The 14,270-nt window shown below is 51.6% G+C and overlaps 1 protein-coding gene across 3 annotated transcripts in view; it reads left to right on the forward strand.

Annotated features, from left to right (window-relative positions):
- ABR (ABR activator of RhoGEF and GTPase) overlaps nucleotides 1–14,270 on the forward strand; it is a 204,874-nt gene that overhangs the window by 94,283 nt on the left and 96,321 nt on the right. For all 3 annotated transcript variants that reach the window (XM_064271502.1, XM_064271499.1, XM_064271500.1), the window contains exon 2: nucleotides 3,334–3,518. In XM_064271502.1, the coding sequence (XP_064127572.1) occupies nucleotides 3,334–3,518 (185 nt within the window). The remainder of the gene's footprint in view (nucleotides 1–3,333; nucleotides 3,519–14,270) is intronic.

Consider the following 14,270-nt stretch of genomic DNA (forward strand, 5'->3'; position numbering starts at 1 on the left):
CCCCAAAATAGAATGGGATTTCTGTTACTAGAAGGGGATATGGACACTGGCTGCCAATAGCCTCCTGTGCATTCTTTCTCTTGAGACCCTGTGGCCAAGCCACAGTCTACCCAGCCTTCCTCTATGTGGCCTTTTGTAGGCTGATAGCTGTGCTTGGTAAGCTTTCCATTCTCCTGAGCCACCAGGGTTCCTCATTTCTCTGAAGGTTGGTTTTTCATCTTCTTTTGAATCTCATTTCTTTATAGGCATCTCCTGGGCCTCTGACTGGCTTCCTTGACTTTCAAGGTTTGACAGGGGGCTTAAGTGAAGATACTACAGCACAGTATCTAGGAACATTTGCAGACAGCCCTGTGGGCACTTTCCCCCTGAGAAGGAGTGACTCCTGGAGGCTGAGTCTCTCATTCTGTGGCCAGCCCTCACCTCAGGCACCCGTCTCTTCCCTCCTTAGTCAGCCTCCCTTGACAAGGAGGGCTGTAGAAGGAGATTTCTCTGGAGGGCTAGGGAGATTCAGAGGGAAAAGGATGGCATTTGGAGACAGACAAACAGACAGACAAACCTGGGTTCAGAGCCTTTCAGTGACCTTAGGCAAATCTTACTGAGACTCAGTGGCCTGGTCTGTAAAATGGTGGTATAAGAACTGCCTCGCAGGGATGTAGTTAGGTTAAGAGGAGCAGGAGGTGCGGGTCTATGGTCTGTTCCTGGGTAAGGATGAAGTGGGCAAGTGTGGGGAAAGCGTGGCAGACCCTGACCGCCCTGCCGTGTCCTGGCCCTGCCAGGCTCTGCAGGGAGGAGAACCACACCACCCTTCCTGTCGTCCCTTCTGCCCCTGCACTTGGGAAATGTCTCAAGAGGGAGTGTTCTGGGTCTTTGACTCCTGGGGCTTGGTCAGCGTATGAGAGACTCGGCGTGGCCTGCTGGAATCTGAACTGTTAGCCAGGTCAGGGTCCACCATAGCTTATTCCTGGGTTTTGACCCCAGGTGTTGGTCTTGATCTCAGGTGTTCCACCTGGAGGGGAGATAGTAGGTTACTGTGATGTCTCAGTTCCCTCCTTGTGCTTCTCCCAAGTGAGTGAAACCAAAATAAATAAATAAATAAAACAAACCTCTTGCTGTTGAGTCGATTCTGAGTCGTGATGACCCCATGAGCTCCATAGGGTTTTCCTGGCTATCATCTTTATGGAAGCAGATTGTCAGGCCTGTCTTCTGCCGCTCCACTGGGTGGGTTCGAACCATCAACCTTTGGGTTAACATCTGAGTGCAAAACGTTTGCTCCACCCAGGCTCCTTCCCAAGGGAGTAGGGTCACCAAGCAGCGAAGCCTCTCCTGGTGCCAGACTTGGTGAGCCAGGCGCTGCAGCTCCTGTTCCTCCTGCTGCCTGGGATGCCAGAAATGGCCCAGCCCCTGCCAGCCCCAGTCGCAGGCCCGGTGGCCTAGGACAGTGGCCCTGTTTCCAGGGTGCATGGCACACGCACATCCCAGTGGCTAGGGGGTCCATAGGTCCTGCGGTTCTTTTCTGCATGCCTGTTTTGAGGAAAAAAAGCAGCCCACATCCCCTGACAGCTTAAAGGGGCATTAGCCAGGGCCTCAGAGAGGAAGTCACCAGGAGCAGGTGCAGTGAAGCCAGTGGAGGCTCTCGGCTGCCAAAGGGCCAGATTGGCCTGAGCGAGGCCATGGCCGGGCGCCCTGGTGACCTGCTGACACCATTCTCAGGCTGCTGGCTGCCCGGGGGCTGATGTGTGTATTGGAGGAGGAGCCAGGCCCTCGCAGAGAACTTGGCTCTATGGGGCCTGGCTCATCTCAGACCTGAGCCTGACCGTGCACTCCTCTGCTTGCTCATTCACTCCACACGCGTTGCAGAGAACACGCCAGGCCCGTGGGTGCTGGGCACACGGTGATGACAGAGACACCCCATTCCTGCCCTAGGACTCAGGGACAAAAGAACAGATCGGCAAGGGCACCAGGAGGCCATATACAGTGGGCGGTAGGGGTTCTGAGCCTGGGCACCTGACTTGGTTCAACCTCAGGGAGAACAACCTGGAGGAGGTGGTGTCTAAGCAGATGATGAAACAGGCAGATAAGTGTGTGTTTGGGCTGGACCCAGCCGGCCTGCTCCATCATACGGGGCAAGCTCCCGAGAGGCCCAGCCCAGGGCCTGATGCCCAGAAGATGCTCGGGATATTTAACAAGTAGGCGTGGCTGCTGGGCAATGCAGGGACTACAGGACTGCCGCTGCCCGCACCAGGCTGTAGTGGGGCCCAGCAGGCTGGTCTTGTGACCAGTGTGTCTGCAGTACCCCTTATGGTACCTGCTCACGCTAAACTCCGCTCAGGGATGAGTGGACATGAGAGGAGTCACCAGCCCCCTGGAAACGGTACTGCCATGCCTTCCATCCCTGGCCACTGCCCATCATGGCTGGTGGAAGCTAACAGGCCATGGGGTGGGTGGGGAATGGTCAGGTCGCTATGCTGCTGCCTGGGGGCTTGACACAGGGCCTTTCAGGGATGAGGTGCTCCCTCTGCATCCCGCTCCAGAGCCCAGCCTGCTGCCCCCTGGCAGGGGGTATCTGTGCGTGGGCTCTAGAGGCTGAGCGGTGCTGGAAGCATGGAGGTGGTGGGTCCCTGTTGCCTTCTCTTCCCTCCTTCTCTGAAGGAAGCCTACATTGAAATTATAGAAATAAGTGCCGGCTTCTCAGGAGTCTGCTGTTCCACTGTGTCCCTGCCAAGCCTCGGCCGGCCTCTGTGCCCACGCTCCGCCAGCCTCGTGCTTCGTCCTGCACAGGGCCTTGTTGGAAGAGCTCAGGGCTCCCTTGGGTGCAGTCTCTCAACCCCCACCCCAAAACCTGCTCTAGCCCCCCTGCAGGGATTGGGCTGTGTGTACAAATGGTACCCAAGGAGGAGGGGCTCAGGAAGTGACATCGCTTGGCCCGCCCCCACCTCCTTGTTCCCTATAAAAAGCAAAATGGTGACTCAGAGAGGAGAGTTGGAAGCGTCCTGCCTCCTGCTCCCACTGTTAATTTTTAGACTTGGAATTAAGCAAGAGGCAAAGGAAACAGCAGCTCAGAAGACGTGGCTGACATGCTATTAAGCGCGTGGCGACAGCAGCGTGCTCCTCCCCGACTCCCAGCAGCCTCTGAACGTGCAGAGCCTGGCGCCTGCGGGTGCTCCCCAGCCCTGCCCGAGGCCCGAGCCCCCGTGTAGCTCCTGCCTGGGCCGGCTGTGGATGCTGCGGCCAGGGCCATGGCAGCCGGGGGCCGCCGCCGGCGCCCACTGCGCTACCAGTCCCTGGCAGCCCTCGTGGAGGATTCTCAGTGGCCTTTCTTGTTCCTTGTCTCAGACTTCAGCTACGGGGCAGAGGACTACGACGGAGAGGGGAATGAGGAGCAGAAGGGGCCCCCAGAGGGCTCAGAGACCATGCCGTACATCGACGAGTCGCCCACCATGTCGCCCCAGCTCAGCGCCCGCAGCCAGAGCGTCGGGGACAGCATCTCCCCCACCCCACCTGAGGGGCTGGCACCTGGGGTAGGTACACCTGTTATGCCTTCTGGGCTTGGGGCAAGGGGACATCGTTGGAAGGTGGGTAAAGTAACATAGGTATTGGGTGCCGGCCTATTTGGGAAGCTGTGTGGGAGGGAACGTACCTGGGGAAATTGGGACCTGGCTGCTCTTGGTGCGTCTCATCCCAGTCCTGGGCTCCTGGCAGGCTTAGGGGCTCAGGCTCCCCTCTTCTGCCTCCTGCTGCTCACTCTGCCCCTGCACCATCTCTCCCTCCTCTCCACCCATCTGCTCCCCATGCCTCCTGGATGCCCTTACCTTCTCTCTCGGCTCTTCCCTTCAATACCTCTTCTCAGCAGGATGCGGGTGCTCGGCAGGGACCAGGTTCTTCCCTCTGGTGCCCGGGCTGGGCAGTGACTGCATTGGGATATGTGGGCTGTTACTGTCTAGTGCTGGCCCCCGAGAAGCCTAGGCTGGCCTTGTGCTGCCTGCAGGTGGAATGAGCAGCTCTGTAGCATCCCTGAGGACTGAGGGTCTGGCTCAGCCCCGCTCTGCTGCCTCTGGAGGGGACTTAGCCCTGATAGTACCCACCTCTCTTGTCTGCAGAAATGGGAGCCCTGCTCCACAGAGATGCATTTGACAAGGACTATTAAGTATTTTTTATTAAGTATAGGGTCGCTATGAGTCAGAATTGACATGATGGCACTGGGTTTGGTTTTTTTGGTTTATTAAGTATGTGCTCTGAGACAGGCCAAGGGATTGGAACATACAGAGGGTTTACAACCCTTGTAATTAATGCTGGTTCCTGGCAGTGGGGCCTGGCTCTGTCTGGGCCCAGCTTGGGTGTGCGTGCATGTCTGAGACTCAGGAGCAAGCAAGACGGAGAGATTCCTGGGGGCTGTTTTTCTGTACTTGGGAAGAAGAACCAAAGCTTTTCCTCCTTGAGGGTGTGTGTACTGGGGCAGGGGACTTGGAGCACCCAGTCCTGCTTGATAGAGGGCTTGCCCAGGTATGTTTTGTGGGGTCCTCTTTCTTCTCTCCAAGACCCCCAGAGGAGCTGTCCCTGAGATGCTGTGAGATGCTTTTCCTCTCCTGCAGGGACCTAGCACCTCCCCATTCCAGCTTGGAGCCTTCCTGGACCCCACCATTTCTGACCCCCCTGCTTCCTTCCCTCCCCAGCCTCATTGCCTACCCTCCACCCCTCACAGAGCTCTCACCCCCTCTTCACACACTGGGGTGGTGGATGATGGCTGTTATAGTCTTTGGCAACAAGGGCCTTGGCAACCGGCTTCCCACTTGGGGGAAGCCACAGTGTTGCCATGGCAACAGAGGTCGAGGCAGAGCAGCTGCCAGGCAGTGCAAGTTTGGAAAGGGATGGTGGGGGGTAGGTGGGAGGTAGAGGGGATGGCGAGGGTGTTGGTCAGGTTCAGGCCCCCCACGGCCAGCATTTTGGGGGTTGCCCTTGTCATCCTAAGAAGGGTGGCAGGTTAGAGACAGCGATCTTGGACATGCAGGGATGGGTTTTGTTCCTGAACCTGAACTGAAGCCAACCTAGGGAAAACAAGGAGAAAACTCCTGCTTCCATCTCTGACCTTAGGTCTCAGCCACAGCAGGGCTCAAAGGGCCCCTTGGGGACTCAGCTGTCACCCCATTGTGAGTAGGTATGGAAAGATTTGCGGCAGAATCCAACACGGGGCCAGGAAGGCTGGCTGAGAGTTGAGAACGTGTGGCCAAATGCAGTGGCTTGCTGGAGAGACAAAGGTCTTTGCCATTTCCTTCTCCTCGCTCTGCCTTCCTCCTTGCCTCCTGTCCCCATTTCCTTTGGGCCAGGCATTCCTCATCACCTGGCCACCTTGCTGAGACGCTTGTCTATCAATTTAGATTCCCTGTTGACAGGTACCGTCCGGAGCTTTCTCCAGTGGAGCAGGCTGCAGGCATAGCAGAAACGGACCTGGAGTTTCGGGCCTTTGGGGCAGTGGCTTCGCTCTGTGGCTCATGAGAGAGGAACTTGTTTAAGGACTTTGAAATCTAGAGATGCTACGGAGTAACTTAACCTACTAAGGACAGAAGCAGGCTCCCAGAGAGCTTGGGGGCTCCAGAATTCACTTTTATACTGTTGACTGGAAGCCACGCAGGAACTGGGGGTGGGGAACACTTATCCAGCCTGGGATCCTAGAGAAGATTCCAGCCCATTTCTCCCCTGCTGCTCCGCCTTCCCTCCTGAAGTGGCATTTCTGCCCTTTCTGCTGTACCACTGGCCCCATCTAGTGGGCTCTGCAGGTATTGCTATTTACATCTGGGGTGCCTGGAGAGAGTTAACAGATGAGTGCTTGGGGGCTATTTTGCTTAAAAAGGCCAAGGTTTCTGCTACTTGGCTCTGCTCGTCTGGCCAGGCAGGACTCCACCCTTGCCAGGCTTCCTGTTGAGACCTTGGGAACATAGGGGTTTTTGGATCAAATCAGACGATTGTTCTAGGTATTTAGATATCCGGCCTCTGGTATGGCCTGGCAGCTGGGCCTTCCACACCCAGATTTGCAGGCAACTGCTGCCTAGAAGTCTAAGGTTTGGTCTTACCCTCCCAGCAACCCAGAGAATGACTAAGTTACCACTTTCTAGCTGTGAGACATTGGAGGAGTGTCATAGCCCTCCTGAGCCTTAGTTTCCTCGGCTCTAAGTAGAACTAACTATCCTGAAGGAGAGTTAGTGAATCAGTGGTGGAAGTCTTACCCCCGAGTCAGGAGATCCAGGTTTTGATTCCTGGCCAGTGCAGCCACCACCATCATAGCATGTTGCTATGATGCTGAATAGGTTTCAGTGGCGCTTCCAGACTAAGGGACTAGGAAGAAAGGCCTGGCAATCTACTACTGAAAATCAGCCAGTGAAAACCCTATGGATCACAATGATCTAACCAGCCGCGGATCATGGAAATGGCACGGTAATGGGCTGCGTTTTGTTCCGTCGTGCGTGGGTTGCCATGAGTTGGGACCAACTCGACAACGGCTAACAACAACAGCCCTGATGGAGGATGGACTGGGGGAGCTCAAGCGAGACCTGTAGTGCAGGGCCGGGCTCCCTGTGGGTGCTGGTCCTTGGTGACTGAGGCCCACAAGACTTTTCTCATTTGCATTTAAAGGGGTGGGGGCACGGAGCATTGCAAGGACCCAGTCTAATCGGCATTTGCAGGTAATGAAAGAACCTGCTACTTCTGCAACCTCTGTTCTGGGGTTGGGTTGGCCCTATAATAGTATCAGCCCCAGATGAAGCTGAGACTTGTGGTTTTGGCTGGGACACATGCTCCTCACTCTCAGCATGTCCCTCTACAGCCTTGTCCTGCTGCTCTTGTCCCAGTTTGTGCCCCAGAGGTATGCAGCTCAGGGAGGCAAGGTGCTATAAGCCTCCACCCCACACACCCCTCACTGTCCCCAAGCCCAGGCTGAGCAGGTTGCTCTGGCAGGGCCAGGGCCACTGACTTCTGTGACTGAATTCAACTGAGTGTCCCTGGTGTCACCCTGGGAAGGAAGGGTTGGGACTCTTGATCTCAGCTGGCAGGTGGGGGGCACAGTTTTCTCAGCCAGGACTATGGTCTTGGGGAAAAGTCTGCTCTCCACAGGCCATAGACTTCTCCATCTCCCCTCCCAGGAGTGCAGTAAAAAGGGGCCCCGAAGTAAAGAGGAAGATCTGGGTTTTGTCCCAGCTTTACCACTTTCTAGCTATGTGACCTGAGGGATGTCACTCACCCTCTATGAGCTCCAGTTTGCTCATGTGTAAAGTGAAGACACTGAGAATTCTTCGTTCCTGACCTTACACAGCTGTTGTGTGTCTTCCATGAGATGGTGGTGTTAGGCAGAAAAAACCAAAACCTGCTGCCATCAAGTCGATTCTGACTCATAGCAACCCTATAAGACAGAGTAGAACTGCCCCATAGGGTTTCCAAGGAGCGCCTGGTGGATTCGAACTGCCAACCCTTTGGTTAGCTCTTAACCACCATGCCACCAGGGTTTCCGTGTTAGGCGGAGCACTTTGTACACTGTGAAGTCGATACACATTGAGGATAACAGGGATCAGGCCTGAAGGCTTGGGCTTGGGGTTGCAAAGCAAAGATGTTGCTTCTGGGCAATGGAGGGGCCACGTGGGGAGCCAGGAGCTTCTGCGATTGTGGCTCATCCCTTCACACTGCATGTGGGACCTGGGTGAAGTGGGTGAATGGCTGCCTGTGGTCCTTATGCCTCTCAGGAGCTTCCAGGGCCGCTGGTATTATGCTCTTCCTTGCTGCCAGCCTCCTGGTCACAGCAGCCTTGCTCTTCATCTCTCCCCTTTCTGGATCCTTGGTTCTTGGTACAAAGGGAAGCAGACTACCTGGCTCCTCCTCGGTGCCAGGTGCTGTGCCAGAGCCCACAGGCTTCGTTGCTACTTAACCCCTGCAACCACAAGGGAATACTCCCATTGTACGGATGAGGGAACTAAAGGCTCAGGGTGGCTCCTTGGCTTGTCCCAGTTGGGAAGTAGGTAAGCAGTGGAGCCAAGATCTCAGCCCAGTGGTTTTTGCCATCCCTCCCCACACCCCTAGCCCCCACCAGACTTAGTGCCTTGGTTGTGGCCCTCAGTTCCCTCCATAGCAGGCCCTCGGCATCCCCTCTGCTGGCCTGGTCCAGGCCCTGCTTTCACACCTGACTGGGCACTTGGTCTCACCCCTCCATACTGTCTGCCCTGATTACCTGCACCTGGTCAACCTGGCTCTTCCCTTGTTGCTCTCACCTCCTGTCTGGGAGCCTCCTTCTCCCTGCTAGTGTGCTGGGGTCATAGTCCATTAATGTATTTCACATATGCCAATAAGGCTACTCACAAAGTAACGTGGATTCAATAAAGGTGAATTGCTCTCCTACAGGTCCCAGGCACTATGGATATGATCGTGAGCAGAACCAGACCCAATCTCGATCCTCCAGGCCCTGGAGTCTTTGAGGAGGGGGCCAGGAGGCCAGCTAACCCAAATAATCACACCATCAGGTGTTGCCTTGCCCCCAAAACAAGTGCTGTGAAAGCCACTATGAGTGTCCTCACCCTGCCTGCATGCCAGGCAGAAGTGAACCCCTTGTGGACAGAGCTGTGCGGCCCCTGGGCTTTGGGCTCTCCCAGGGTACAGAAGGGCAGCCAAGAGCATCTATCTACAGGCCCCATGGACTGTTTTCCTTCATCTGCACCTAGTTTCTCCACTAGTGGGTGCTAGTGAGGCCAGAGTTTTCCTTCACCTAGGTGATGCCCTTGTTGACTTTCCTCCCAGCTAGTCACTTCCATCTGGAGGGCCACACAGAGCCTTCAACCTCCTGCCTACATGGCAGAAAGAAGGGGAGAAAGAATAGAAACACTTTCATAGTGCTTACTAAGTGCCAGTCACTGTTACTGCACTTTGTAAATATTAACTCATGTAGTTCTCACCACCACCCTGTGAGACAGGCAACATTATTGCTCCCATTTTACAGATGTGGAAACTGAGGTGCAGAGAAAATGACTTAACTCACCTAAGGCCACACAGCTCGTAGGCGGGGAACTTGTAACTGCTACTTTTGCTCTCTCTCTAGAACATGAGCCTTAGCGTCCTTCCTTTACTCTTTGGGCAACCTGTTGAGCCTCAGTCCCCTAAGCTGTAAATGGTGTGAATCAGTGGTGTCACTAGGGGTGCGAAGGCTGCACCAGGTGACACGGGTGGGGGGACACCAAAATGACTGCGTATATAATTTTTGTGCAGCATTTCACCAGAAATTTATTATTTTGTATGAAAATATCCCTGTAGTCACAACAACAAAAAACATTTTTTTATAAGCCCAGCTTACACGGGTCAGTACACCTACAAGGCCCAAGCTCTATCCTGATTTACTTTTTGAGCCTTCTAAGGTGCTCCGGTCAGAACTGTTTGTATTATCCAATTACAATGGCGCTTCAAATCACGTGGTTTCCTCTGTGCGCGCTGTTTCTTTGCTGCTGGCAGTTTTATAATCACTGATTTTGTCAAATTTTCTGGTGTTTTAGCTACAACATGGTGGTAATTAGTATTTGGGAACCTATATCAATAACTTTTTTAGAGAACGAAGTAGTAATTAAAGGAAAAGGAGAAAAATAAAAAAAGGCTTCCGCACAGTTACTAATAACGTTGCAATTCAGTGTGGATTTTACAGAACAATTTTGTTGTTAGTGTTCGTGTAATCTAAGAAATGTTATATTTAAGCAACTAAAACTATTTATCACATATTCTACGATTAAAATTGGTAATAAACTTACATGTCTAACAATTACTGATTATACAACTTTGATAACTAGAGAAATTGACAGTTTAAAACATGAAGTGGGGGAAATGTTAGGTTTCTTTTGATACCCATTTAGAAATATAACTTAAATCTTAATTTTTAAAAAATTTTAGTCTTAAAAATTTTCTTTAAAAACATCACCGTCTTACAAATATATATTTGATTTTAATGAAATTTTCGGGGTTTAAGTTTGAATTATGGTTTAAAAAATAGTGACATATTAAAATTTACATTTGCTAAAACTAACATATCCAATAGATTTACGTTTTACCTTTTCTTGTTTTCTACATTCAGTGTTATACAGGAATTACAATTCACCAGTAACGTTAATACAAAAAACATTACTAAGGATTCTATATGGCCTGGTACGGGAGGAGGCCCATGGGATAGGGTGTGTGACACCATGAGTTACCTCACTGGGTGACACCATTCCTGACGGGTGAAGGCAGCTCCTGAGGGCCGACACTGGGGGGTGTTTAGGAGGAAGAGAGGCACAAAGAGGAGAACCTATTGCTGAGAAAGAGGTTTAGACTTGCTTTGGGCCATTTCCCATTTTGCCGTGTGCCTACCCCTACCCTTTGACATGAGGGTTTCCCCTTAAAGTCCTGAGCCTACCTTGCTGGGTACTGACCCACTCGCAGGGGTTTATGGGGCTGAGGAAGGAGGGAAATGGCAGGAAATACAGATAAAATGGTGTTAAGCCCTCTGTGTCCTGAGCTAGTAAACGCTCACCCTTCCTCCCCTCCTTAGAGCCTCGTTTCTGCCTCTGAGTATGTTTAGAGCAGGGCTTCTCTACCTGGGCCCTGTTGACAATTTTGGGTCAGACAGTTATTTGTGGTGTGGGGCTATTCCGTGCATTGTAGGATGTTTACCAGCATCCCCCCTCGTCTCTCTACCCCAGCTGTGACAACCAAAAATGTCCCCAGACGTTGCCAAATGTCTCCTGGCGGGGGGGCAAAATCACCCCAGTGAGAACCACTGGTCCAGAGGGAGACTAGAAGAAAGAGGAGTCTAGAATAGTGATTCTCAGTGCAGGTGTGGAAGGATTTTTGTCCCTAGGGGATATTTGACATTTGTAGTCATGATGGAATCCACTCTGACTCATGGTGACCCATGTGTGTCAGAATAGACTGTACTCCACAGGATTTCCAATGGCTGATTTTTCAGTAGCTTATCAGGCTTTTCTTCTGGGTAGACTTGAACCTCCGACCTTTCAGTTAACAGCTGAGTAGATTGACTGTTAGCATCACCCAATAACTTCCTTTGACACCCACTAAGTGGTAAGAAGTGGGTGGTCTGAGAACGCTTAGTGTGTATAAGTGGGCCCGGGAGGCTGACAGGACAAGGCCAGAGGTTCTCAGGGAAAATTAATCAAGAGGTTCAGGTTGGTGCACCGTTCCTGTGAAAGCTGGTTATATTCAGAAGGATCCAAGTCCTAGCAAGACAATAGGCTTCCAGGGAGGGTGGCTGCTTCCTGGGTGCCTTCTATACTCTGCATTTTGTTGCTGGCTTTGTTTTTGTTGTTGATTTGTGACTGTGGAGACCCCATGTGTGACAGAGTAGAAGAACTATACGGGGTTTTCTTGGCTATAATCTTTACGGGAGCAGATCGCCAGGCCTGTCTCTTCCACAGTGCTGCAGGGTGGGTTCGAACTCCCAACCTTTTGGTTACCAGTTGAGTGCAAACCGTTTATGCCACCAAGGGACCTTTACTCTTTGCATTTTGAATGTTGTGAAAGCGTTAACCAAGGAAGAGGAAAGAAAGGCTCTTTTATGTTGTCCTGGAGGACAGGATGAGAATGGAGTTACCGTGAGGTAACCTTTGAGTAAATATTAAGAAGGCTATTTCAGTCATTAGGACTGTGTGGCAGTGAGTCAGGTAATGAGCTTCCTGTTCTTGGAAGGACTCGCAGAGGCTGGTGGTTAAAATTGGAGAGGCGGTTCCTTCATTGGTAGGACTGGGTGACTGTGTCCCTTTGCCCTAGGACCCTACATCATAAAACCAGGTTTCACAGGAGCCGTGGGAACCATCCATCTAACCTGAACCCTTTGATTTAGCTTCCCTTGGAGACCCCTCACCTTGCCATGTCAGCCTTCTCGGGCCATTCCCACTCACTGTTTTCTGAGCACCTACTTTTTACAAGCTGTTGATCTGGGTGCTATGCGAAGTTAATATGAACAAGGTGTTGCTCCCCCCCACACCCCGCCCCGTACAATCCATTTCTTTTCTTTCAATGCCATCAGTAACAATGGTCTTGAGAGATGTACACTGGACCAAGGGGGGGTGTCATGTGACCTGGGGGCTGGAATCAGGGAGGGGTAGGGAAATGGTAGAGTCTCAGAGAGAGGGTAGCATTCCGTTCTGGCACAGGTCAGGAAGGACATTCTGGGTAAAGGGGGCTGTGCAAGTACCAAGACATGGGAAAGCCCTGGGAGGTTTGAGAGAAGGTGAATGTTCTGGTGTGGCCAGGGCACTGGGTTTATTGGAAGAAGTGCAAGGTCAGGCTGGAGTGGGCTAGGGCTCCCCTCTGGGCCACCCTACACTGCACAGCCAAAGAATAGGAGAAGTAACCGGTGCATACTGAGGGCTTAGGTCCCTGGGTGACGGAAACAGTTTGCGCTCCGTTACTAACCAAAAGGCTGGTGGTTTGAATCCATCCACAGTGCCATGGAAGAAAGGCCTGGCAATTGTTTCTGTAAAGATTACAGCTGAGAAAACCTTGTGGGCCTCAGTTCTGCTCTAACACATGGGGTTGCCACGAGTCAGAGTCAACACAATGACAATAGATTTGTTTTTGTTTTTACCAAGGGCTTAAGTCCCTGCATGACGCAAATGGTTGAGATCTAGGTTACTAACCAAAAGGCTGGCATTTCAAATCTACCCAAATCTACAGCTCTTGAAAACCCTATGGAACACAGTTCTACTCTGACACACATGAGGTCACCATGAGTCAGAATCAACTTGATGGCAACTGGTTTTTACTGAAGACTTAACACGTGCCAGGCACTGCCCTACGTATCCTAACTCATTTAGTCCTCATAGCAACCCTAGGATTGGTGCTAGAATTAGCCTCACTGTACAGGTGAGGAAACTGAGGCACAGGGAGCATAAATCACTTGGCCAAGGTCACACAGCTGGCGAGAGCCAGAACTAGGATTCCAATCCAGAATCCAGAGGGGGAGGGTGGTGTTTCTGGTTGTTTGTTTTACCATACAATCACTATCATGTACCAGCTCATACCCAACATTTGCTTTATGTAATTGAACTCAATATATGATTTTTGACTGACTTCTATAACGGGAGGGAAGCCAGAGGGGGAGCGGGGTTATCAGGGAAGATGAGGGATCTGATTTCATCTGTGACTGGGCTGTAGTGGCGCCGCTGCCCTGGCCCAACCTGTGGGCTCAGTCCTCATTGGCCCAGTATGTCCTGAGCTCCCCCAGAATCCTCCTGAAGTGGGACAGGCAGAGAGGAGGGAGAAAGGGCTTCAAGCTGAGGAAACTGCACTGGCAAAGGCCTGAAGGTAAGAATGTGCCTGGCCCTTTCTGGAACAGTGAGAAGCAGAGGTTGTTATGTTATAAAGTTGTCGACAGTTTGATGGGTTGAGTCATCAGCAAGGGCCCCACAGTCCTTGTTTGGGCTGACTTGGTGGCTTCCCGCAAGGCACAGAGTGAGCAATCTTTTAGAAAGAGTAATCTGATGTCAGTGGGAGGGTGCATTGAAGATAGTCATGTCACTCCCTGCTTAAAACCCTACAATGCTTTCCTTTGCCCTGATAGTAAAATCCAACCCTTAGCATAACTTTTAAGGCCCTGCCAGACCTGACCCCTTGATGTCTATCTTATTACCAACCCTCTAACTAGAATATAGAATCCCTGGTGGTGTACTGGTTAAGTGCTACAGCTGCTAACCAAAAGGTCAGCAGTTTGAATCCACCAGGTGCTCCTTGAAAACCCTATGGAGCAGTTCTACTCTGTCCTTTAGGGTCACTGTGAGTCAGAACTGACTCAATGGCAATGGGTTTGGGTTTTTTTTTTTTTTAGACTAGAATGTGAGTTCCATAAGGGAGAGATTTTTGTCAGTTTTATAATGAAACTTTTGTTCATTGCAGTCCCCAGTGCCTAGAACTGTGCCTGGTATATAGTAGGTACTCAGTAAATATTGGTTGAATGAATGAATGAACACTCTCTGCCCTCCGGCCAGACTGAACTCATTTCATTGTGCCTCACTCAGCTTTCTCCCTTTCTGTCTCCAACCCCCACTGGCGTAGCTGACACCTATTCATTTTTAGGTCTTTCATTTGTTTGTTTGGTGAAAATATACACAGCAAAACATAAACCAGTTCAACAATTTTTACATGTACAATTCAGTGACATTGACTAGGTCCTTCAAGTTGTGCAACTCTTCTCATTATCTTTTTCAAATTATTCTATCACCATTAAGATAAACTCACTGCCCCCTAAGCTTCTCATCTAATCT

The sequence above is a fragment of the Loxodonta africana genome, chromosome 18, assembly GCF_030014295.1.
Source record: "Loxodonta africana isolate mLoxAfr1 chromosome 18, mLoxAfr1.hap2, whole genome shotgun sequence".
In the NCBI taxonomy this organism is placed as follows: Eukaryota; Metazoa; Chordata; class Mammalia; order Proboscidea; family Elephantidae; genus Loxodonta; species Loxodonta africana.